Source organism: Fusarium mangiferae (genome assembly GCF_900044065.1).
Source record: "Fusarium mangiferae strain MRC7560 genome assembly, contig: FMAN_scaffold016, whole genome shotgun sequence".
Classification (NCBI taxonomy): Eukaryota; Fungi; Ascomycota; class Sordariomycetes; order Hypocreales; family Nectriaceae; genus Fusarium; species Fusarium mangiferae.
Genome location: NW_024573936.1, coordinates 440,160 through 464,230, shown reverse-complemented (window position 1 = coordinate 464,230; position 24,071 = coordinate 440,160). Strand labels below are relative to the sequence as shown.

The 24,071-nt window shown below is 51.1% G+C and overlaps 10 protein-coding genes across 10 annotated transcripts; 7 read left to right on the top strand and 3 right to left on the bottom strand.

Moving 5' to 3' along the window:
- Positions 1-267: 267 nt before the first annotated feature.
- FMAN_10713 (putative endochitinase class V precursor) lies at positions 268-1,566 on the top strand (the record flags this gene model as incomplete). The annotated part of the gene is made up of 3 exons (XM_041823793.1): positions 268-317; positions 367-468; positions 519-1,566. The coding sequence occupies 3 exons, from the start codon at positions 268-270 to the stop codon at positions 1,564-1,566; spliced, it is 1,200 nt and encodes a 399-aa protein (XP_041689338.1).
- Positions 1,567-1,939: 373 nt separating this feature from the next.
- On the top strand, positions 1,940-3,584 carry FMAN_10714 (putative SIK1-involved in pre-rRNA processing; the record flags this gene model as incomplete). The annotated part of the gene is made up of 3 exons (XM_041823792.1): positions 1,940-2,109; positions 2,170-3,292; positions 3,342-3,584. 3 exons carry the CDS (start codon positions 1,940-1,942, stop codon positions 3,582-3,584), a joined length of 1,536 nt encoding a protein of 511 aa, XP_041689337.1.
- Positions 3,585-4,660: 1,076 nt separating this feature from the next.
- Positions 4,661-5,182, bottom strand: FMAN_10715 (putative ubiquitin/ribosomal protein S27a fusion protein; the record flags this gene model as incomplete). The annotated part of the gene is made up of 2 exons (XM_041823791.1): positions 4,661-4,747; positions 4,805-5,182. 2 exons carry the CDS (start codon positions 5,180-5,182, stop codon positions 4,661-4,663), a joined length of 465 nt encoding a protein of 154 aa, XP_041689336.1.
- Positions 5,183-5,813: 631 nt separating this feature from the next.
- Positions 5,814-6,552, top strand: FMAN_10716 (40S ribosomal protein S26E; the record flags this gene model as incomplete). Its single annotated transcript, XM_041823790.1, has 4 exons — positions 5,814-5,836; positions 5,991-6,118; positions 6,177-6,279; positions 6,453-6,552. The coding sequence occupies 4 exons, from the start codon at positions 5,814-5,816 to the stop codon at positions 6,550-6,552; spliced, it is 354 nt and encodes a 117-aa protein (XP_041689335.1).
- A 647-nt stretch (positions 6,553-7,199) lies between these two features.
- FMAN_10717 (uncharacterized protein) lies at positions 7,200-9,449 on the bottom strand (the record flags this gene model as incomplete). Its single annotated transcript, XM_041823788.1, has 1 exon — positions 7,200-9,449. The coding sequence occupies one exon, from the start codon at positions 9,447-9,449 to the stop codon at positions 7,200-7,202; it is 2,250 nt and encodes a 749-aa protein (XP_041689334.1).
- A 109-nt stretch (positions 9,450-9,558) lies between these two features.
- Positions 9,559-11,031, top strand: FMAN_10718 (uncharacterized protein; the record flags this gene model as incomplete). Its single annotated transcript, XM_041823787.1, has 2 exons — positions 9,559-10,145; positions 10,221-11,031. The coding sequence occupies 2 exons, from the start codon at positions 9,559-9,561 to the stop codon at positions 11,029-11,031; spliced, it is 1,398 nt and encodes a 465-aa protein (XP_041689333.1).
- A 1,244-nt stretch (positions 11,032-12,275) lies between these two features.
- FMAN_10719 (putative SMC4-Stable Maintenance of Chromosomes) lies at positions 12,276-16,894 on the bottom strand (the record flags this gene model as incomplete). The annotated part of the gene is made up of 3 exons (XM_041823786.1): positions 12,276-12,512; positions 12,629-15,982; positions 16,028-16,894. 3 exons carry the CDS (start codon positions 16,892-16,894, stop codon positions 12,276-12,278), a joined length of 4,458 nt encoding a protein of 1,485 aa, XP_041689332.1.
- Positions 16,895-17,245: 351 nt separating this feature from the next.
- Positions 17,246-18,263, top strand: FMAN_10720 (uncharacterized protein; the record flags this gene model as incomplete). The annotated part of the gene is made up of 3 exons (XM_041823785.1): positions 17,246-17,399; positions 17,449-17,684; positions 17,736-18,263. 3 exons carry the CDS (start codon positions 17,246-17,248, stop codon positions 18,261-18,263), a joined length of 918 nt encoding a protein of 305 aa, XP_041689331.1.
- A 1,897-nt stretch (positions 18,264-20,160) lies between these two features.
- On the top strand, positions 20,161-21,410 carry FMAN_10721 (uncharacterized protein; the record flags this gene model as incomplete). Its single annotated transcript, XM_041823784.1, has 3 exons — positions 20,161-20,304; positions 20,353-20,992; positions 21,043-21,410. The coding sequence occupies 3 exons, from the start codon at positions 20,161-20,163 to the stop codon at positions 21,408-21,410; spliced, it is 1,152 nt and encodes a 383-aa protein (XP_041689330.1).
- A 1,131-nt stretch (positions 21,411-22,541) lies between these two features.
- On the top strand, positions 22,542-23,993 carry FMAN_10722 (putative KGD2-2-oxoglutarate dehydrogenase complex E2 component; the record flags this gene model as incomplete). The annotated part of the gene is made up of 4 exons (XM_041823783.1): positions 22,542-23,159; positions 23,211-23,597; positions 23,646-23,828; positions 23,877-23,993. The coding sequence occupies 4 exons, from the start codon at positions 22,542-22,544 to the stop codon at positions 23,991-23,993; spliced, it is 1,305 nt and encodes a 434-aa protein (XP_041689329.1).
- Positions 23,994-24,071: the final 78 nt, after the last annotated feature.

Sequence of the window (24,071 nt, the reverse complement as noted above, 5' to 3'; positions counted from 1 at the left end):
GGATGCCTCCACGTTTCTTATATCTGGCTATTTGTTTGCTACATCCTCAAAACCTCATCAATTCGCTTCGCTATTCACTTGTTCTTTGCAGCTGAAGTGATTCCCCACATTCAGCCCCTCTAGTGCCCCTCCATCATCACGGATATTCCACAGAGACAACGAGCTGGGCATTGTACCTGGTCAAGTGTCCTTCTTATAACCTCTGTTCTCACTGCCTTGATCGCAGTATTTCTATCAAGTACTTTTACGTCTACTACTTCAGTCAAAATGGGTGGTGGTCCTGAAGGTTTCCGCACCGTCGCTTACTTTGTCAACTGGTACGAAACTACCCTGCACCAAGACATTGAACTCAGCTAATGAGAACAGGGCCATTTATGCCCGACAGCATCGTCCTCAAGATCTCCCCGTCGAGAACCTCACACACGTTCTCTATTCATTCGCTAATGTCCGAAGCGACTCTGGCGAAGTGTAAGTCACCTCCAACTCTCGTCTCAATGTAGCCCCGCTAACATGATCAGCCATCTCACCGACTCATGGGCCGATACCGACATTCACTGGGACGGCGACTCCTGGAATGACCAAGGCACCAATTTATATGGCTGCATGAAGCAGCTTAACCTCCTCAAGCGCCGCAACCGCAACCTCAAGATTCTTCTCAGTGTTGGAGGATGGACCTACAGCAGCAACTTCAAGGCTCCTGCCAGCACGCCCCAAGGACGCGATACCTTCGCCAAGAGCTGCGTTGACCTTATCAAGAACCTCGGATTTGACGGTATCGACATTGATTGGGAGTACCCTCAGAATGCAGATGAGGCCAGAGATTATGTTGAGCTGCTAGGTGCTGTTCGACGTGAGATGGATGCTTATGCCCAGACTTTGAGCCAGCCTTATCATTTCGAACTGACTGTTGCTTGCCCTGCTGGCGCGACAAACTTTCAGAAGCTTGACATCCGTGGCATGGATCGATATCTTGATTTCTGGAACCTCATGGCCTATGATTATGCTGGATCTTGGGACTCTGTTGCTGGCCACCAGGCGAATCTATACCCATCTCCCGACAACCCCCAATCAACACCCTTCTCTACATCCGCCGCCATTGACTTCTATGTTCGCAGCGGCGTATCCCCCGGGAAGATCGTTCTCGGCATGCCCCTCTACGGCCGAGCTTTCCAGAACACCGACGGCCCAGGCCGACCCTACCAGGGCACCGGTGAAGGAACCTGGGAGGCTGGTGTCCATGACTACAAGAAACTTCCCCTCGAGGGTGCTACAGAGTATGGGGACAGAGCGTGCTGCGCAAGCTACTGCTACAATCCCCAGACACGAACCATGGTCACATACGACACGCCGCGAGTTGCCTGGGACAAGGCCGAGTATGTCAAGAAGTGGAAGCTCGGTGGTGCAATGTGGTGGGAGAGCAGTGCGGACAAGACTGGCGATCAGAGCTTGATCACGACTGTTGTGAATGGGTTTGGTGGACAGGGTGCGCTCATGAGGCAGGATAATTGCATTGAGTATCCTGCGACCAAGTATGATAACTTGCGAAATGGGTTTCCGAACAATTGAGGCGAAGTGGACTTGGTGGGTCAAGGAGTAAGATGAGCGTTGGTGTTGACTGAACACTCACTTACATGAAACAACATAACACAAGTAAACGAACAGTATGAATAAATTACGGCCTCAAGAAGAATCAATCAAGACACAGTATTAAATGTACAAATACTCATGCATGCCTTATCTCATAATGTCTCATCAATCGATGCTGGACAGACATCCACGTGACCAATCACTAGCCACACCAGCCTCAGCTGGTCCGTGCGCAAGCTGCCAGAAAATTTCCACCTGGAAAAAAAGTGTGAAAATCTTAAGCCTCGAGCCATCACCAAACCCATTCGACGCGGAATCATTCCCAATTGCGGCACCGGCAGGGAACGACAAGATGTCGCACATCGACTACGCTCTATACGAATCCCCCGTGGGCTATGCCCTCTTCAAGGTGGTGCATCAGCAGGATGCGGTGGGCCTGAAATTGAAGGAGACTCAGGCCGCCGTCAACGACCTCGCCAAGTTCGGCAAGATGGTCAAGCTGGCCAACTTCAGCCCTTTCAGGTATTTCAATCTCGGACGTGCGATGCCGATGAATGCGCGATAACTGACACTTCAAAAAAGGGGCCACGTCGAGGCTCTTGAGAACATTAACCTCGTCACTGAGGGTATCGTCTCGGACTACCTCAAGTCTGTCCTCGAACTCAACCTCCCCCAGACCAGCGGCAAGAAGACCAAGGTTGTCCTTGGTGTTTCCGAGAAGAATCTTGCTGGCGCGATCAAGGGCCTCTTCCCCGGCCTCGAGTGCGAGACTGCCGATACCTCTGACATTGTCGGCGACGTTATTCGCGGTATCCGACTCCACGCCGACAAGCTTCTCGGCGGACTCAAGTACGGCGATGTTGAGAAGGCCGGTCTGGGTATGGGCCACGCCTACTCCCGTGCCAAGGTCAAGTTCAGCGTCACCCGCAACGACAACCACATCATCCAGGCTAGCGCGACCATCGACTTCCAGGACAAGGGCGTCAACCAGTTTTTCATGCGCGTTCGCGAGTGGTACGGATGGCACTTCCCTGAGCTGGTCAAGATTGTCTCCGACAACTACACCTACTGCAAGCTTGTTCTGGCCATTGGCGACAAGAAGAGCTTGAACGATGATAAGCTCCACGACATTGCCGCTCTCGTTGGTGAGGATGGTGAGAAGGCCCAGGCCATCATTGACGCCGCCAAGGTCTCCATGGGTCTCGACATCTCTCCTGCTGACCTCGAGATTGTCCACGGCTTCGCTGAGGCTGTTGTCAAGCAGGCCGACAACCGCAAGTCCACCTCCGCCTACCTCGAGAAGAAGATGTCCGACATCGCCCCCAACCTGCAGACTCTCATTGGCACTCCCGTTGCCGCCCGCCTCATCTCTCACGCTGGTTCTCTGACCAACCTCTCCAAGTACCCTGCCTCTACTCTTCAGATTCTCGGTGCCGAGAAGGCTCTTTTCCGTGCTCTCAAGACCAAGAGCAACACCCCCAAGTACGGTCTCATCTACCACAGCAGCTTCATTGGCAAGGCTGGTCCCAAGAACAAGGGTCGCATCTCTCGATACCTCGCCAACAAGTGCAGTATGGCCAGCCGTATCGACAACTTCTCCGAGGAGCCCTCAACCCGCTTCGGTGAGGCTCTCAAGCAGCAGGTCGAGGACCGATTAGAGTTCTACGCCACTGGCAAGAAGCCCGCCAAGAACACCGATGTCATGGTATGTGTATTCGAATCGCAATGGCTGATCGATGCTAACTATTTTACAGAAGGGCGTTATGGACCTCCTTGACGACGGTGACAATGCTGGCTCCGACGAGGAGATGGCTGACGCTCCTGAGCCTGAGACCAAGAAGTCCAAGAAAGACAAGAAGGAGAAGAAGGAAAAGAAAGAGAAGAAGGACAAGAAGGAGAAGCGAAAGAGGGACGAGGAGGATGCCGAGCCTGTGAAGGAAGACGGCGAGAAGAAAAAGAAGAAGAAGAGAAAGTCCAAGGCTGCGGATGACGAGTAGAGCTCTTCCTATTGTTTGAGAGCGTCTGGTTTATGCTGTCGCCCCCGGCAGAGCGTTCCAGGAACACGGATAATGGGAGATGCATCTTCAGTCATGATAGACGTTGCGCAAGGGCAAGTCGGACTCTGGTCAACGTCTCCCGCCCCAGCAAAACGCCCTCGCGCGGAGTCTCACACGGCTCGCTCCAACAGAAGCGCCGCCCTCCCTTCAGATGGCGAAAAGCGATGGATGGTGCGGGAGACTTTTGCTTCCAGGGCCCTTGCGCAACTGTTTGAGGAGTTTTTGTAGGATCTTGATCTCTGGCTTATGGCTTTTGGGCGTTTGAGGGCATTTGGCTTGATTGTAAAAGACTGTTTTTCACTACGAGGGAAAACTCATACCCTTTGTTTACAAAAACATGCAAATTCACTGAAGACTACATTTGCCGTGATTGGGAGTGTGAATGAAGGGCTTGGACAGTTGTGTGTGTATGCCAATCATGGTATTGATGAAGACATCATAGTCGGTCGTGCACAAAACAGACAGACCGAATAGAGCAACCAAATGAGGGACATTCATTGTAACGACCGTATGCTATCTGAGACCTTCTGCTGTGGTCTCGACTCATCCTTGTCGGATCGCTTGGTGTTGATGACATGCCCCACCAGGGCAAACGAGGCTCTGGCGAGATGAAAATTTCACCAGTGGACACCAAGAAATTCATGCGAGGCTGCGAAATTCAACTGATAAGGACTGATATGAATGAGCGATTACAAGGGTCTTGACACTTTTGCAATGAATTTGGGGTGTTGTAGAGTAGGTAGGTCAATGAGGGCGCACAGAGTGCATCCCAGATGGCGAATTCTGGTGCAGATTTAAGTGGCAAATCACCATGACGAACAGACAAACATGGTCAGAAACAAGCAAAGTCACTGGGGAGAACAGGTTGTGTGATTTAACAAGTTTGTCGTCTCAATCAAGCATGCATTATCTCAGAAACCGGATGTGCTTTATGCTACAAAAGCCCGTCAACGCCCATTTTTGGCACCCAATCCGATCCGTCATCAATTCCCAATTCAAGTCCCTTGGTCATGCATTTATTGCTTGTCGAAGACGTAGGTGAGGTGGCAGCGACCACAGTACTGGCGGTCCTGCATGGCAGCCATGAAGACACCAGCGCCGCACTGAAAGAGTCAGTCAGTTTTCAGTCCATACAAATCATGGGTTGCAGGGAAACTTACGGTGTCGCTGGGGCACTCGCGTCGAAGTCGCTCGATCTTACCGTCAGAGTCGACCTTGTAGTACTTGAGGACAGCCAGCTTGGTCTTCTTGCGCTTGTGCTTGATCTTCTTGGGGGTGGTGTAGACCTTCTTCTTGCGCTTCTTGGCCATACCACCACGGAGGCGGAGGACCAGGTGGAGGGTGGACTCCTTCTGGATGTTGTAGTCGCTCAGGGTGCGGCCATCCTCGAGCTGCTTGCCAGCAAAGATGAGGCGCTGCTGGTCAGGGGGGATGCCCTCCTTGTCCTGGATCTTGGACTTGACGTTGTCGATGGTGTCGGAAGACTCCACCTCAAGGGTGATCGTCTTCCCCGTGAGGGTCTTGACGAAAATCTGCATCTTGCCTAACTGAGACGGTTAGAATCGAGGTTCCGAAGTGTGAAGCATGTTTCCCGGCTGCCTCGGGCGGAGAGTTGTCTCGTTTTTTTGTGCGACGACTCTAGTCTTTCTTCGAAGATGAACGAAAAAGAAGGCTCAAAGTCGATAAAAAGCGTCGAGTGTGCGCGCAGAGAATTGCGAATTCGAAAAGAACAAAAGAGCAATTCTCAAGTGAAAGGCAATGAAGCCCTCACAGAGACGGGTATTTGCAGCATCTTTCAGACGTACCTCGACAATAAGAACTATTGCCTTCCTAAGCAATCCTCAGATGGTGCGAATTGGGGTTGAAGAAGATCGACTTTTGGTGGAGGGCAGCGCCCGTTCAGAAATTACAACCAGTCCATCCAGTGGAGTCTGATCACATGATTCAGGGTTTTCACTTTTTGGTGCGGTGGATCCGCTGACCTCAGCCGTCTCTGCAGGCCACGCTTTGAGATTTGCCCTACTGCCCACCAAACCGACCCGGAAAAAAGTGGACTGGCCCTCAACGTCAATCGACTAAACGCACATTTCAAGAGCGCCTCTTCTTCTTCTTTTCCTTTTCTCTTCACTTGCGTGGACCTGAATATTTATATCAGCAGCAACCGTCAAAATGGTCAAGAAGAGAAAGAACAAGTACGACTTCCCTCCTCCCCCCGCCTGCAATCGCATCGCACACCATCATCGCCGACGCAGACGAAACAACAGCCACTGTCGCGATGATGCTCGACAACGATTGAACGGCTCAACCTTGACACTTTGAACAAGTTGCTAACAAGCTTTTTTGCAGCGGCCGAAACAAGAAGGGCCGCGGCCACGTCAAGCCCATCCGATGCAGCAACTGCTCGCGATGCACCCCAAAGGACAAGGCGATCAAGAGATTCACCATCCGCAACATGGTTGAGTCTGCTGCTATTCGTACGTCTTCTTGACTCCTCGCTTCGCTCGGTCATGTTCGCTTACATTTAATTCACAGGTGACATCTCGGATGCCTCCGTCTTCGCGGAGTACACCGTGCCCAAGATGTACCTGAAGCTGCAGTACTGCGTCTCTTGCGCCATTCACGGCAAGATTGTCCGGTACGTTGTCCTCCCCGGGAGTGTGACAACTGCGCCCTGGTTGCGTATGTGCTTCAGATGAGCCTTGGAGTACTTTTTGAAACCATACACACTCCCAGCCTGCTGCGCAGTTGATGCCCACACTCCCAGTACGTTTCTGCCCCAGACCCTTGAAGCTGACCAGGATATTACAGTGTCCGATCCGTCGTTGGCCGACGCAACCGTGCCCCTCCCCCTCGCGTCCGCTACAACAAGGACGGCAAGAAGATCGTCCCTACTGCCGCTAAGGCTTAAATGGGTTGATATGGCTTGTCTTGGGATGGAGTCCGGTTATGATAGCATCATTCAAAAAATAACGGATGGGATGAATACCTTTGGGATTATGAGTCTAAGAGATTCCAAAATTCAATCGGACGACGTTTGATGTCCACACGTCATTGACAAACATCTGCTTGCTCCTTTCTTTGCTGTGTGTGATTGATGTGACTGTAGTGGCTTTCATGTTGAATGTATATGACCGAGTGTCACGTCGCTTCCAATGACCTGTTGTAGAAGTGCTTTGAAGTGATCTCATTGCGTAATCTGTTGTCAGATTCATATCGCTGGTGAAATTGGCCGTGGCTTTTGATGTCATTTATTTCTCTGGGATCAGGTCTAAAGCCGTCTGTTCTTGTGCTTGAATTTTCATGGTAATGTGCTGTGATTGAAGTGCTAGTAGTTCGTTATGGTGAACTTGATGAGCCAACATGAGACTATGATCAACTTCCAGATAACATTTTTGCCACAACCAATTCACTTTGCACCGTCAGTTAAATGTTGAAAGTTAATCGACACATTAAGTAAATTCCCCGAACAAGTCGACGATGTCTAGATAAGAATATCCAACGAATTACTCCTCATCGCGTGGCTGATTGCTCTGTCAATAATATACACAATCTACCCTAAAACCCTCCATCGAACTGCTGCACTAAATCCGTCCCATTCTCTGAACAAGCAAACGCATCAACACAAACACCCCCACCACAACAACTTCCCGTCAGGCACAAATACCCATCCCCGCAATCCCCATCAGCTTCACAGCCCCCCTTGTAATTCGTACACTCCGTCCATTCAAACGCAATCCCTACACCTGCCGCACTCTTACCGCAGACGCACCCTGTGCCGGGGATGATGGCGTCGCGGGGATACGAACATGTAGCGCCTTCTCCCTCTGCGACTGCGCTATTGGGACAACAGGCGATGCGTGATGAGTCTTGGACTGTGATGTTGTAGGGTTTTGTTGTCTCGGGGGCCCAGTTGAGGGTTGTTATGGCGGGTATGCTTGTTGCGCCGGCGATGAGGGTTAGGTTGAGGGGGATTTCGCCTTCGTGGAGGGATTGACAGATGTCGTTTTCGAAACTTCGGTGGGTGTTGTATACGTCGATGTAATCTTCCAACGCACCCTGTGAAGTCTCTGTGTTCTTGGTGAAGATTGCTCCAAGAGCCTGCCAGAGCTGGGTGTACGCAACCACAGCTGCATCAGCCTCTTGCTTGGCTCTGTCGCTGGTCAGACCCTGATTGGCAAGATCTTTGCGAAGCTGTTCAGGGTCAACGATATCCTGTCCTGATTCTTCAAGCGTGGTGACGACAGTGGACAAGTCTGGACATGCACCACCAAATGGATCTGTGCTGATGAAGTCGACGATCTTATTCTTGATAGCCAACTGACATCTCAACGAGCCAGACTCAGATCCCGGGAACGTACACTCAAAGTCCCAGCGACCAGTTTCATCATCAACAGCGACATCTGCACAGACTGTATCGCCTACAAGAAGCTGAGGATACTGCCTGACCGACCTGTCAACGGGGTTCCCGCATTGGTCATGCAGGTACAGAACCTGACTGAAGTCCAAGTCCTCGGCGCGCTTGCGTTTGAGTGCAGCACATTGTACACCCGCCAAGTCGGCAATCTGCTCGTACATATCGTCAATCGAGATCGATATGTCGTACGTGCAGTTACTCCCCGAGAAGTGAATCCCCTTAGCATCAAGCGTGACCAAGTACCCATTAGGATCAACGACCGAAAGCCTGCCCCGATGAGAAATGTCGACATAGTAGATCCCGCCTTGTTCATCGCGAACAGTGAGATACAGCGGATTAATGCCATCTTTCTCAAACTCAACAGATTCAATGTACGGAATGGGGATTGAGACGTTGTTCTCTCGAAGTCTCGCGTTGTACAGCAACGCTCGACGGGTCCAATCACCGCCTGGGTTGGGGAGGGTGTAGCATGTTTCTTGCGAGATGGCTGCGGTGCGTGTAACGTGGGTGAAGTTGGCGGCAGGGAACTCGGGAACGCCAGTTGTTGTTGTTGCGTTACTACTTGGTGACGCGGGGCCGTTGGAGGCGCCGGACGTTGAAGTTGCAGCCACAGGACTCGAGAAGGATGTAACGGTTCCAGTACTCCCAGGCCCAGAGCCCGTCATGTCACCGCTCTGGACAACACTTTCGCTAGCAATAGTGCTGAGAACCTCGGTTGAGGCTGTCGGAAAGGGCAGAGTTGGGATTTCAGAGGCTGGTACACTGATGGTTGGGAGGGAGACGATGCCTGAGATGGATGACGTGATGTTCCAACCAACATCACCACTCTGAGAACTGGAAAGAGCTTCTGACTCTGTAGGAAGAGTTACAATTGAGCCAGTCTCAGAGGAGCTGACAGTCGCAACAGAACCAGAGCCTTCAGATCCCCAAGTTGTTGTGTTCCAACCAGACACCAAAGTCTCACTTCGGGCCGACCCTGACGTTACTTGAGAAACGGTCGGCGAAGACACACTTGAGAACGGAACCAGCGATGATGTCCCAGTGTGCGATACACTGATTGTCGGGACGGAGGCATTGCCTCCAGGCGCAGAAGTGGTACCATTCCAGCCCGGAATTTCGCTGCTACTTGGCACTGAGGTTGTCTCAATCCTAGATACAGTCGTGATCGACTCACTTGGCAGTGGCAGCGTCGGAAAGGGTAATGTCCCACCCCGAGTTATACTGATTGACGGTATAGTGAAGTTAACCCCTGGTACAGTAGTACTGTTCCGATTTGGGAACTGATTTCCACTTGTCTCTGGGCCTGTTGTGAGAGTATCGCTTGGGAATGGCTGAGTTGGAAATGGGACAAAGGTTTGCGACGGGGATATACTGATGGTTGGTATTGTCATGTTGCCGCTAGATGGTAAAGCAGTGTTATTCCAACTTGGCGAGATACTGCTGCCTGATGCTGCTTCGGCTGACGAGGATTGACTGGGTAGTGATACCGTCGGGAACGGTATGAAGGACTCGCTGGATGTACTGACGGTTGGTACTGAGGTATTACCACTGGGAGGCACAGACGTTGTGTTCCAGCTCGGAGAGACACTACTCCTTGATGCTGCTTCCTCCGAGGATGATGAACCTGGAAGTGATGCTGTGGGGAACGGGACAAATGATCCGCTGGAGGTGCTGGCAGTCGGTATCGAGGTATTAACACCTGGAGGCAGAGAAGTGGTGTTCCAACTTGGAGACAAACTGCTCCCTGTTGTAACCTCTGCTGTGGATGAGAGACTCGGTAATGATACCGATGGGAATGGCACAAATGACCCACTCGATGTGCTTACAGCTGGTACCGATACGTTACCACCTGATGGGAGGGAAGTGCTGTTCCAACTTGGGCCCAAGCTGCTACCCAAAGTGATATCTTCTGAAGAGGGTTGCGCTGAAGTCGAAGCACTGATAGTCGGTAACGAGGTGTTAACACCAGGAGGGAGAGAGGTCCTGTTCCAGCTCGGACCAACACTGCTCCCTGAAGTGAACACCCCTGAAGTCGTTGGAAAAGGCACCGAGGTTCCGCTGGAAGCACTAGTCACCGGTGCCGACGTGTTTCCCCCAGAAGGAAGAGACGTGCTATTCCAGCTGGGACCAAAGCTGCTCCCCGAGCTTGCTTGACTTGACAGTGACAATGTTGGAAACGGAACGAATGTGCCACTTGAGATACTGACTGTCGGTACTGAGTTGTTCCGTCTCGACGTGGTACTATTCCAGCTTGGACCTACACTCCCACTTGTTGAACCGACAGAGCTTGTGGACACCGAGGCTGTTGGGAACGGTACGAACGTCCCACTGGAGATACTAATCGTTGGTACTGAGCCATTGCTCATCGAGACGGAGGTAGTTCCATTCCAGCTTGGCCCTGTTGTGCCACTAGACGAGGCCCCAGTGACGGTAGAAACCGAGGCTGTTGGGAAGGGCACGAAAGTTCCGCTGGAGATACTGACTGTAGGAACTGAGCCATTGACTCTCGAAGCAGACGTGGTGTTCCAACTTGGAGCCACGCTACCAATCGACGAACTCCCAGAACTAATGATGTCCGATCCCGTAGGAAACGGTACAAAACTTCCACTGGAGAGACTGACAGTTGGAATCGAGCCATTTCCCCTTGACGCCGAAGTCGTGTTCCAAGCTGGACCTACACTCCCACCAGTTGTCACAGAACCAGTGGTTAAAGACATACTTGGAACCGACACAGTAGGGATAGGCCCTGTCCCAGATATACCGCCGCTCGGGGTAGTAATACTCGAGTTCCACCTCGTCAAAGTCCCCGTCAGACGTGTCCCACTCTCCACAGGACTCGACGTCGAGTTACCGGGAATCGACCACGGTAGCGAATCGCTTGTAGCGCCAGATCTTGTCATCCCAGATGAATGGGTCGATGCTTGTGATGTTACACCCGAGAGACTTTGGGTGCCGTTGCCAGATCGAGAATGAGATGAAGTATGGCTTGAAGAGGATGCTGAGAAGGGACCTTGGGTATCTGCTGGTGACTCTGTGGTGGTGTTCCATGAAGCTGCTGAATCTGATCTTGTGAAGCTTTCTCTGGCTGTTCCTGTAGTTGGATTGCTGCTGTTGGCGTATGATGTCCTCGGAGCGTCTCTAGTCGTCTCTCTTGCCGTCGTTTCTCCTCCAGACGCTGCAGTCTGATTCCACGACCCTTCAGTGGTCGAATACACTCCTTCGGTCGTCTCAGCATACGTCCCCGACCCAGGCTGCCCAACCGATGCCTCCGTCGAATCCGAATACCCCCTCGTCCTAGACTCCGTAGTGCTAGAATACGCACTAGTCACAATACACTCACACTGCAACTCATAAGCAATCATCCAAACTCATCACGAGCCACTCACATATGAAGCTATCCTCGTCTGATTATACCTCACATACTCCACAGGCGTACTATATCCCGCACCGCAATGATTCCCCTCAATAACACTCGAGCAAAACTCGCCATCATCTTGAATGAGCGATGAGTAAAGATCATCATGTGGACAAGCGATCGATTCGTTCCAGTTTGCAGGAAAAGCAGTGACCAAGCGAACGACGAGGGGGAGTAGCATCAACATGATGCGTAAACGAGTGTATAGCGATGAACGAGAATAGCTAAAGCTTGGCTTGACTGTAGGCGTTACTTATAGGACGTACAGCAGGCATATCCCAGTGTCGAGGCCGCCCACGTATAATCTGCCGAGACACGACATCGTGACGTGCAAGACACGCATACAGAGCCGAGAAAGACCGGCACTTGGTGCGTGGTACGGCATCGACGGCTGCGAGATCGAAGGGGCGGGTGTCTGCAGGGGTTCGCTTGGGGATCCTTAATGTCCTAGGTCTTCAGGTCTAGACGCGCTCGGTGACACGGGAGTTGGTTCCTGGATCGTGGGACGCGAGTGTGGTACGAGGGGAGGACGGGGTTCAGGCTGAGTCTTTCTCACGGTGTATTGGGAGATGGTAAGGGAAGATGAGTGAGAGTGACGTGGCATGTGAATATTAGCTGGACACAACATGATCGGATGAGGTTCTGTATCGGTGAGTCCAGGAGAGGTCAAAGATGAAGGAGATCAGTAAACACCAAACATTGGATATATCATAAATCTAGCCTCCATATCATTAAAATAACCGCCAAAGCCAAAGCCATATCCATAGTCATCATCATCGTCATATACAAACCCTCTCACCCATTACCGAAAGGGCAATATCGTCGTATTACCCCCAACCTGCGTGCGCTGCTGCGACGAGTGTCCCGGCGGTCTCGCGATGTAGTCCTTGTTCTCAATAGTGACACTCTTGGTCATATGATTGACCTTGTACACGCCCACCAACCGCGCCGCAAGCTCAAACATGTTGTTGCGCAGCGAGATGACGATGAACTGGGCGTTCTTGGTACGCTCCTTGATGTAGTTTGCGACGATCGAGACCTGCACTGAGTGTTAGCATGGTGGTTCAATCAGAGTTGATAACAATTCGCATGTGGAATGCCCACGCGAGTGTGGTCGAATTGTAGCCGAGTGTCTTGGGTTAGGGTAGTACTCACGTTTCTGAAATCCAGCGCAGCATCGATCTCGTCCATGACATACAGAGGGGTAGGCTTGTAGTGGTGCAGAGCGAAGACGAGTGCTAGACTGCTGAGTGTCTTTTCACCACCGGAAAGATTGCTGATGTTCTTCCAGCTCTTCTTGGGGGGCATGACGCTGAAGAGAATACCTTCGCTGAAGGGATCTAAGCTGTCGACAAGTTCGAGCTCTGCGTTTCCACCCATGGTGATCATCTGATACATTTCCTTGAGGCGGAGGGAAATGGCGCTGAAACCTTCCATGAAACCTTCCAAGCGTAGACGGCGTAGGTCATCGCATCGCTTCTTGGCAGAATCTCGCTGTTCAATGGCAGTCTGGAGATCTGAGGCACGAGCAGCATGCTCTTCCACTCGTCTTCGGTATTCAGCGAGGACACCGAGATCGACGTTGACATTTTGAGTCTTCTCCTCAAGAGCTGCAATCTCGCCCTTGAGTGTCCTCTCATTCATGTCGGCGAGCTCGTCGGGTGTGTATCTCGGAAGCTCGTTTGGCTGCCCATTGACAGATTCCTCCTCATCCTCATCCTCTTCTTGGTCCTCTTGTTCTTCCTCTTCTTGGGGAGCGTCGGTCATGTCGACATCATCCTGAGGAACATCGTCCATGTCGACATCATCATCGTCATCCGTCTGAGGCTTGGGTTGCGGCTTGGGTCTCTTGGAGCGGCTGCCCGATGAGCCTCCCGTAAGGTCGTCAATGTTCTGTAGAACAATCTTCGACAGCTTATCGTCCCAGTGGCGAAGTCGTGCTTGGTTCTCAAGAAGAGCCTTCTGGTTCTCCTCCAGCTTGTTGCGCATCTCAATCTCAACCGCCCTTGTCTCGTTGAGCTCAGTCGTCTTCTCGTCAAGCTCGCTCTTGAGCGCCTTAAGCTCCTTCTTCTTAGCGGCCAATCCTTCTTCAGCCTCCTCAACTTGTGCCTGAAGCTCTTCAGCTCTCTCGCCCTGGTTGTTGATGTCGTTCTCAAGCTTCTCAAGATCCCGAGTAGCAGCCTCAAGCTCCTTGGACGACTTCGCATGATCCTTCGCCAGCTTGATCTTCTGCTTCTCCGCCTTGACCTTACGGACCTCAGCATTGGAGATCTCTTCGTTGTTGGAGGAAATCTCCTCTTTGATAGAGTCGACCTTGGCCCTTTGTGCACGAAGCTTCTCACCACCAACCTCCATGATCTTGTCTTGCAGAGCTTTGATCTCATCCTCCACGCTGGATGTCTCTTCGTGAAGTCTTTCAATCTCCTTGTTGAGCTTTGCGATCTCCTTCTGCAGAGCAGCAATGCGACTGTTGTCGGAGGCCGAGGGCTGGTGCTCCTTGCTGACTTCCTTCATGCGTCGTTGCATGTCGGCGATGTTTCGCTCAGCGCTCTGAATCTCAAGAGCAATCTTCTGCATCTTGGTTTCCAGCTGAGGAATCAGCTCGCCCAACTCCCTGAGTCGTGTCTCGCACTCGCGTTGATAATCTTGGAAATCTTTGAACTGTTGCTCCCAGCCATCGCGATCACTCTCAAACTTGGCGACCTGCTCCTTGCTGACGTCTGAGACGAGCTTAGAAGACATGAGACCTCTCTTGACAGTTGAGCCACCACCAGACATGGTACCGGACTTGTCAATGAGCTCACCATCGAGAGTGACAACTCGCCATCGCTTGGCACCATATGCGATTCTGTTCGCCTGGGCGAGGTCGGCAGCGACAAGAGTATCTTGCATGGCATGGTAAAAAGCAGCTCGGAACTTGTCTTCCTTGGCAGTGACGAGGTCAAACAATCGGGGAGCGTTCTCGGGTGTCTGGATAGGCGACATGTCTCGGACTCTTAGCTTGTCTAAGCAGATAAAGTTACCACGTCCGACGTTGTTCTTTCGCAAATACTCGATACACTGCTGACCAGCCTCGACAGTCTCAGTGACAAAGTTGTCGAGGGCACCACAAGCTGTTGAGATGGCGACATCGTACTTCTGATCAATCGTGCCAAGGTTACCGAGACGTCCATGGAAGCCATCAATTCGACCAGACTCCTTCATGCGCATCAAGGCAGCGAGCACGTTACCCCGCGCCTGTGTGTTAGACAAGCTTGAGCGAGCCTCGTCAGCCTTTTGGCGCGCATTCGAGATCTTGGAGCGAATCTTGGGCTCCTGCTCAGAAAGGACCTTGAGCTCCGACTTCATTTTCTCTGCCTCCTCCAGAAGCTTAGTCCTCTCGGTCTGGCAGGACTTGAGCTCGGCGCGCTTGGCAGTCTTGCCCTCCTCAATTGAAGCGATCTTGGTCTCAAGTTCTTGAAGAGCGACAGCACCGGCGTTGGCCTTTTCTTGAAGGATGTTGAGCTCACTCTCAGCGACAGCGACGGCGGACTGCTTCTGGTTGATCTTCTCATTCCAAGGTTCAAGAGATTTCTGTTTGGCGGCAATCTGATCAGAGAAAGCTTGTGTCTTGCCCTTGAGACTTTCTCTAATTCGAGTAAGCTCAGCCTCTGCAGTCTGGATCTGTTCCTCCAGCTCTGCGATCTCCTGGGTCCTGTTCTCGATCTCCTCTCCACACTGCTCAATGGTCTCGTCGGCTTCGGCTGAGTTCGTTTCGGCGTTGGCGATAGCCTTCTCAAGCTTCTTACGCTTGTCGTCCAAGAATTTTCGCTTCTCATCGAACTTTACACGCTCCTGCTCAAACTTGGCCATCTCCTTCACCAAAGCTTGTGTTGACTTCTCTTGTGTTTCGAATTCCTTAGCACCCTTGGCGTAGTCCTTCTCAAGGCTCTTGATGATCTGTTCACCTCCATGATGCTTCTCCAGCTCGGCGTCCAATTGAGCTTGCATCTGGCTGATTGCCTCCTCTGTAACAGCAATATTCTCATTGCACTTGTGAAGAAACAATTGGTAAAGAGCAGATTGCTTCATGGCCAGCTCGTTCTCGTCACGAATGTAGGCAATGGCCTTGTCCTTCTTGTCTTCAAGGCTGTTCTTTTCCTTCTCGACGTGTTGAACGCGACCACTCTTTTCCATACAGACATCATTGAGGGTCTCGACCTCGGTGGCGGATTCTTCGATGGGCGCCTTGTACTTGGAGGTGCCGATGATATCCTCAAGATATTCGAGGAGGCCATCTTCGTGTTCATTGCCGGCCTTGGCTTTCATCTGAGCAATCGACTCGACCTCACCTTGGAGAATTAAGAATCGCTTGTGGTCAAGATCAACGCCCCGATCGCGAAGAAGAGTGGTGACTGTTGTAAAGTTGGATTCTTTGCCATTGATGTAATATTTGCTAGAGTTGTTCTTGAACGCTTTTCGGGAAATGATGAGCTCGGAGTTAGGGATAACCTCATGGCCACCACCGGGCTGGGAAAGTCAGTATGTGACGCAAAAGAACAAGAATTTCGTTACCTGATCCATGACCTCCTGGAAGTAGACGGCGACCTCACAATGATCCAAATTCGGAAACTTTGCTGAGTTGTGAATGAGAGCAGAAATCTTGCCCTGTCGCATCTTGCTAGCTCGGAAACCGAAGACGAACAGCAGAGAGTCAATAACATTTGACTTTCCGGAACCGTTGGGTCCGACAACGGATGAGAATGAAGCATGGAAAGGACCGACTTCTTGCCGGCCTGCGTAACTCTTGAAGTTGTTGAGTATAAGATGCGTCAAAACAATTCGAGACTTGGGCGTTGTGTCTTCAACAACAGGGACAGCTAATGTCCGTGACTTGAGCACAATATCCATTGGCTTCTCCATAATGGTGTCCATGGGTTTGATAGGCTTGATAGTTGCCTGTGTATTGTCGACAACAGAAGTATTCACACTAGAATCAGTGATATCGGCCAGTGCAGAAGCTTCCTGGGAAGCTGTCGGTGAATCTGGCTTTGGTGTAGGAGGGGCCAGGTCGGGAACTGAAGAGATCGATGATCTCGCTGTGCTCTTGCGCTTACGAGGCGACGCAACCTTTGCAGGAGAACTCGCCTCTGCCTTTAGTGTCGTATCAGCATCCAGAAGTTCGCTGGACTCCGCCGAAGCAGCTGGAGCAGGCGCTTTTCTAGGACGCCCTCTCGCTTTCGGTGCAGCAGCAGGCGCAGGTGCAGGCGCAGGAGTCGTCGATTTGCGTGACCGAGTCTGTCTTCGGAGCGCCGGCTTCTCAGGTTCAAAGTCCTCCTCCTCATCCTGGACTCTAGAGCGGTTGGAAACATCGTCTTCGTCGTCAGAATCGATAATGGCGGTGCGCCTTGTTGCGCGCCTTGGCCGGACAGGGGAAGACATTGTGAAGGAATAACTCTCGTCACAGACAAGAGAAAAATGCGAAGGAGTGTATGCAAACAATGAATAGTACAAATAAGCGACAGCTTGGGTCGGTGTAACCAATGTCGACTGGGTTGTTGTGTCGAGGGAAGCTGTACAAATTAGATTGGTTGCGCCCCGCGTTGGTTTGTTTAGAAATGTCCAAATCGGTCGTGTAAACAATACGTACCAGCACAGGCCGCGGGGCGGCTTGCATCACGTGATCTCGCGACGGAGCCTTGATTGCCCGTTTCGCGATAGCTTTGAAGCTCTTGACGAGTTATCAAAACATTGGTTTGTGTTACGACAACAGTCCAGTATCCTGTCGCCGAAATGTTTGACTACACCAACTTGCACGAGGTCTTCGCGGAGGGTCTTGCGAACCCGTACGATCGCGAGACCCAGCGAGACATCGAACACTCGCGCAAGGAATTTGATGGCGCTCTGTTCATTGATCGAGTCCTAAAGGCTGTGGGCATAACAAAGGGTATGTTTGTCTCACGAATTGATTTCGAGGTGCTGACTCGGGATTGTAGCCAAGATCTACCCTCCCAAGACCGACAATGCGTTGAAGCAATTGCATCAGCAAATCTGTGAATCCACAATGTCAATGCAGCACAAGTTCTCGATCTTCTACTACATCCTTCTCGATTTCGACCTAACAGCAGGCCGCGAGAGCGCCTCTGACGCATTCGTGGATGCGTCTGGTATGCCCAAGAAATATCAGATCTTCATGAAGGGCTTGTGGTATCTGGATCGTCAGGAATACTCGGTATGCATTGCATTTGCGATTCCCAAAACCAAGACTGACATAACTTTGCAGCGAGCGCTCGAGTACATTTCGCATCCCTCTCTGATCCCCGACTTTGCCGACAATATTATGACCGTGCTCGTCCAGTCTGCTCAGGATGGCGATTACAGCATTGCACTGTCATACTTTTACACCGTGCAGCCCAAATTGAAGACCTCAGCTGCTCTCGAGCTTCTCTTCGGTGCGATGGCGAAAACCAACATTTCGGAAGCGCTCTTCTATTCCCGAACCCGATCTCCCCATACTCGCGAGTTGCTCTTCCGTCAATTGATCGCCTCTGTATTGGACAGTCCACACGACGAGCTTTCCGAGCGCGCCAGCCAACTGACCTTTTTGCCCTTTGACAAATCTGAGGAGGCCTGGTTCGAGGAGTATCTTCTTCATGGCAATGGAAAGACGCATAAGAAGGCAAAGGACACGCTTGTCATGCGCAAGATTGCGTGCGATCAGTTCTCCGATGTGACGAAGATCCGACATGGCGGACAATGGTCTGGAATCCTGGAGGGGATCAAGGGTGGAATTAATGGACATGCTGAATAGAGAGCTATTGGCATTCGTGTCATGTTCTTGATGGTCATGCATAGCGTAGGCGTTTACTCGGTCATTTTAGTCATTTTAGAACGTTCGAGACTTGGTATAATGATGAGTTCAGCCTCAGTCTGAAATGCTCCTAGTGAGAACATGGATGTAATGACCTGGAACGTGCCATGGTTTATTATTATTGCCCATCGTATGAGCGTTTTCAGGAAACAAATTTGCAAGCTTAGCTATTTTCTGATGTCTCTCGCAGCTCGAGAAAGGGAGCTTGGGGGTTCAAATACCAAGCTGGTGAAAACCACTGCATGAGTTTGGGACTTTGACTGCAAGCGTCAGAATAAAGTAAAGAGGTTTATATGGTCATTTTTAACAGTGGTGAAAGCAGGTCAACAAAAAGCGCATGTCTGTCTTTGCTTCTTCTTCCTCTTCTGTCCTCTGCCATCAGAACGCCGCGTCTCGGAGAATAATGTCTTGGGCCATTCACTAACAAATTTCCCGGGTCCAGAGCGTCTGCCGAAGACGGGGCTGAACAGTGAGGCGCCACCACCGGGGATGAACCGGGTTTACGGCCATATCCAATGAGAACGAAGAAGAAGCAGATCCTCCTCAGGGTCTCGACTGTGGAACTAGATAAGCTCAGTGGAACTCATTGACCTTGAGCTGATCCAAGGAGCATGTCGTCCGTCTCCAGAACATGGCCTCTCGACAGTTTGATCCTTGAAGTTACAACGTTGGTAAGCAGACAGAGACTCGGGATCCCACCTTCAAAGTTCAACGGCACGCGTCATCCCGAAAAAGTTCCCCGAGACATTTGAGTTTACAAGTTCTGCAACGGTCCAATTTTTATCACCATAGCTTAAATTTTCTCAGTCAAACTTTTCGCGATGATTACAAACTCATTGTCTACCGAGTAACCAACCGGTCGGCAGCCTCGGAATATGCAAGTTTATATTAAAAACCCCTAGCGGATTTGCAGCCCTGGATATTAAAGGTCCGAATAGCTTCCTTGGCTTTATCACCAAGCTTACAGATCCATAATTCGAGATAAGCTACAGCAAGGGCCGAGACCCCTATCGCGAGACATGCATGACCCTTCTTTTTACAGGATGATTATCAAATGCATGATGCTGATTGAAATGCATGCACGTGAATGTATGTATCCCACACCATCTTGTTGTCGCGGTTCACCTCATCATTGGTTCACTGGAGCGTCGAGGTGAACTACGCCTGAATAGGTAGGTTGTTTGAAGCCTCTTGGAACCCATGGAAGCCGAGCTGAAGACGAGGCAACAGGCGATCAATGCGTGACATTCTGGTTCCATGACAGTGCCAGAAGCGGCAGCTCACAGTCAGCATGAGGCGCCATTAACCAGGGTAGAACAATGCCTCACAGTGAGCATTCAATTGCCGCGGTGAAGAGTTTTTCGCCACTGGGATCGTCATATCGATTCTCCAAAAACAAGAGTCAAAATGGAGATCGTCTTATTGAGCACCTGACTTGGTCTAATCACAACGCTCGTCGTTCTGTTTCAGTGGAGTTCAAAAATGGGTCGAGTTTCTCAAACTCCCCAGACCCAACGTCGATATCATCATGAGCATCAGTTCTCCCCGTGGGGGGCGCCAGGGGCGTTGATAGTGCGTTTTTTTCGTCTCTTGCCCCCCCTTACAAAATGGTTTCAAGCCTAACTAACCGTTGGATCCATGGTCCGGTTTTTTTTGCATGAGTCGGTGTCTGGGGAAAATGCTTAACCAAGCTGGTGGTCTGCCTTTTTTTGCCCCATCGACTCTTTAATACTTCCCCATTTCTCTCTTCTTGATCTGGTTCCCGCTTCTCAATCGTTGTTGTTTTTTTGCGGGGGACTCCATTCTGTTACCTCAGGAATACTACCGACGATGCATCATGAGGGATGATACCCCCAATATCATTGCTTCGGCCGCCATAACTCTTCCTCTTGCGACCTTGGCTCTTATTGCTCGACTTATTGCGAGGAAGATCACGAAAGCTGGATATGGCATTGATGATGCTTTGGCCGTTGTTGGCTGGGTATGTTCAACTCTTGAATGGAAATGATGTGTTCTGACATGGCTGAAGTTGGGCTCATTGGCCTTGTTGACGAATGGAATTATATGGATCAAGGATGGACTGGGAAAGCCAATGGAGGTTGGACTTACAGACGACTTTACGTTTCACGATAAAAACCGACTGGCCTGGATACATATGTGGACGACGAGCTTCACTTACACCTTTGCCATTGCCTTCTCGAAATTCGCCATCCTCGCTTTTTACTGGCGTCTCTTCCAATTCTCCGATATCCGAATCCCCATCCAAGTCCTGTCATGCATCACAGTGGCATGGTTTCTGCTGCGACTCTTTATGGTGTGTTTGCAATGCCTACCACTCACAGCCTTATGGGATGGAGACCAAGCAACGAGGGACGCAAAATGCCATATCCGCGAATCGACGTTCTTCTTCTCGACGGTTTTGACGCACGTCTTGATCGACTGCGCTATTCTTATCCTGCCCGCCATCGAAGTTGGAAAACTTCATTTACCCAGGGGTCAGAAGGTTGCTGTCATTGCGTTGTTTGCGTTTGGTGCCATGACCTGTCTGGCCTCCATTTTCGTCCTCATTGAGTCATTCAAGTTCAAGTCGGATTCAAAAGAGATGACGCTACAAATGGGACAGCACTACGCTTGGTCAATCGCCGAGTGCAACTTTGCCGTAATTGCTGGTATATCCATGCTGAATACCACCATTTTGACCTGTACTGACTTTTCACAGCTTGTCTTCCCATGCTTCGACCAGTCGCCCGCAAGATCCTCCCAGGCTCATTCCTCACCTCCAACAGCGGCGGCCAATCAACCCAAATCAGCGCTCCCTTCAGCGCACCATTCAGCAACGGTATCCGCCTCACCAGCGTATCCAAGACGCGATCCGGCGAAAACGACGGCGGAAGCTCAACACATGAACTATCCAATAACCCACCAGATCTATACGACATAGGCGAATGGCCACACGGGACACAAACCACGATATCAAGCCCCTTTAGAAAATATACATCTGCGAAGGACTATGAGAGTAGTGAGACGGGGATCCGTGTTGACGAAGAGACGGCTGTTGCTGTACAACGGCGTGATGATCGTGCATGAAACAGGGCGGCGACCCTCGGCGTTTTGGATATGATATCAGCGAGGCTGAGTTCTTTTTTCACCTTAGATACCACTGGATAAATACCAACTGAACCTTAATTGTCAAGCAAAACGTCCATTGTGTCGTATGCTGTGTCATCTGCGTGTCGCTTCATGCGCGGTCGAATTTGGGTTCTGTACCAGCACAACGGTGTCGGCCCGCCAGCCTCAACCTTGTTAGCATTCCATTTGCACTCGCTTGCACGGAATTATCCAGGCTCCAGGCCATGGGCGCTGGGGAGTTAAATATCATGAGTTTGAATATTCATGCCTGAGGCATAACATGGCGTGGAGTCGTTATGCCGAACATTGCCGCAGCTATTGCTCAACTTGCTCCGCAAAGTACGGAGCCCATGGTCCAAAATGAGGAATTATGTGATTCGCAAACCCATTCTGGCCATGAGCTTTCGGCGTTGCAGTTGTCAAGCCGATGAAGCGATCTAAGCTGACCGATTTTAAATCACTCCGCTGAGTGGTTAGCAGAGCTGCTCGTGATGTTATTCTTCACGAACTTTGGCGTCGGGCTTCAATGTCCGGTGAGCGTCCGGGTGTTTCCGCCTATCCCGCGGGAGGAAGTTTACGGAGAGGTTCACTCACCGAGCCGTAAAGGAGAGGCAAGAAAACCTAGGACCTCTATCCTAAATGATAAAAATATTTAGGTAAATTTATGATAATTTGGGGGACCTGTAGACCAATTTATTTTGGCACGCTAGTTCACTATCAGTAGTTTTCTTGCTCTCGACGACCACAGCTGTCGCAGTTCAAGGTGAGTGCTTGTAAGTTGCTGATGTCCAATTGAACCTCACCCTAAGTGACGTATTGCAAAACATTCAATTTGGCTGTAATACTTGCAATTCAACAACGCAACACGAAGTTACAAAGCAATTGAGCATTCATTATAACAGTTTAAGTTATAATATCCCGTAAATATTGATCCATCCCCTTTTGCCCGTACAAACACCTCCAAAAGGTACTGCAAGTCCGTGCGATACCTTCAAAGCTCGGCCCGCTTAATTCAGAACTTGTTTTCCTTTCCCCACGATCCCATCATTCCCCATCCCTTCCACCTTCAATCCCGCCCAAACCCTCACAATGGCTTCATTTATGCGCATGAAGGCCGCAACAGGCCTCTCCGGCCTATCACGCGTCGCCATCTCCCGCGCCAGCCTCACACACAGCGCCATCCTCTGCCAGCGCGATCCCCAACGACGACTCTTCAGCAACTCCAGCATCTTCAATGGCTCGTATATCGTCTCCGTGCCGCCCATGGCAGAGTCCATCACCGAAGGAACATTAGCTAGCTTGCCCAAGAAGATCGGCGAGGCGGTTGAGCAGGATGAGGAGATTGCTAGTATTGAGACGGACAAGATCGATGTTCTTGTCAATGCTAGCGAGCCTGGTGCTATTGCTGAGTACTTTGCTGAGGAGGGCGATACCGTTGTTGTCGGACAGGATCTCGCGCGCATCGTGACGGGCGAGGATGCTGGTTCCGTTCAGAAGAGCGAGGGCGAAGAGTCAAAACCTAAGGAGGAGCCTAAGAAGGAAGAGTCAAAGCCCGCCGAGCAACCCAAGGCCGAGGAGAAGCAAGCTGCTCCTGCTGAAGCTCCCAAGGCTTCAAAACCCGCTGAATCGAAGCCCGCGCCCAAGGAGTCTAAGCCCAGCCCTCCCGTCCAAGGATCATCAAGCGGCCCCTCCCGTGGCGAGCGAGTCGTAAGTCCGCCCAAACCACAGCAACGTTATCCCAAGCTCACAATCTTGTAGGAGAAAATGACACGCATGCGCAAGACCATCGCCGCGCGCCTCAAGCAGTCCCAAAACACCTGCGCATCCCTAACAACCATCCAAGAAGTCGACATGACCAACATCATCGCCTGGCGCGCCAAGTACAAGGAAGAAGTCGCCGAAGAGCACGGCGTGCGTCTGGGTTATATGGGCGCTTTCACAAAAGCTACTACCCTCGCTGCGCAAAAGGTTCCTCAGATCAATGCTATGATCGACACGGAGAAGGAGATCATTACGTATCGCGATTATGTCGATGTGAGCATTGCTGTCTCGGCGCCTAAGGGCTTGGTTACGCCTGTGTTGAGGAATACACATGAGTTGAGCATTGTTGAGTTGGAGAGGGAGGTTGCTTCTGCTGCTAAGAAGGTATGTTTATGATGACTCTGCTGGTGAGAATAGTGCTAATGCGTACAGGCTCGTGATGGCAAGCTTACTATGGAGGACATGGAGGGCGGAAGCTTCTCCATCAGCAACCCCGGTATCTTCGGCTCCATGTTCGGAACTCCCGTCATCAACTATCCCCAGGCCGCTGTGTTCAACATGAACGGCATCCGCCAAGAAGTCGTCGCCATCAAGGGCGAGGCCGTCATCCGACCTGTAAGTCTGCTCCTCTTCAATCCATCGTCCAAGACTAATCTGTGGCAGATGATGTACATCAGCTTGACCTACGACCACCGCCTCATTGACGGCAGAGAGGCCGTCACCTTCTTGAACACCGTCAAGAAGTATATTGAGGATCCTTCGCGCATGCTCCTCGTTTAAAAGTTGTTGTGTTAGAGTAGAGAGTTCATTTTTATGCTAAAGCGATTGGGTTTAGACGGAGGAATGAACATTGTTCTG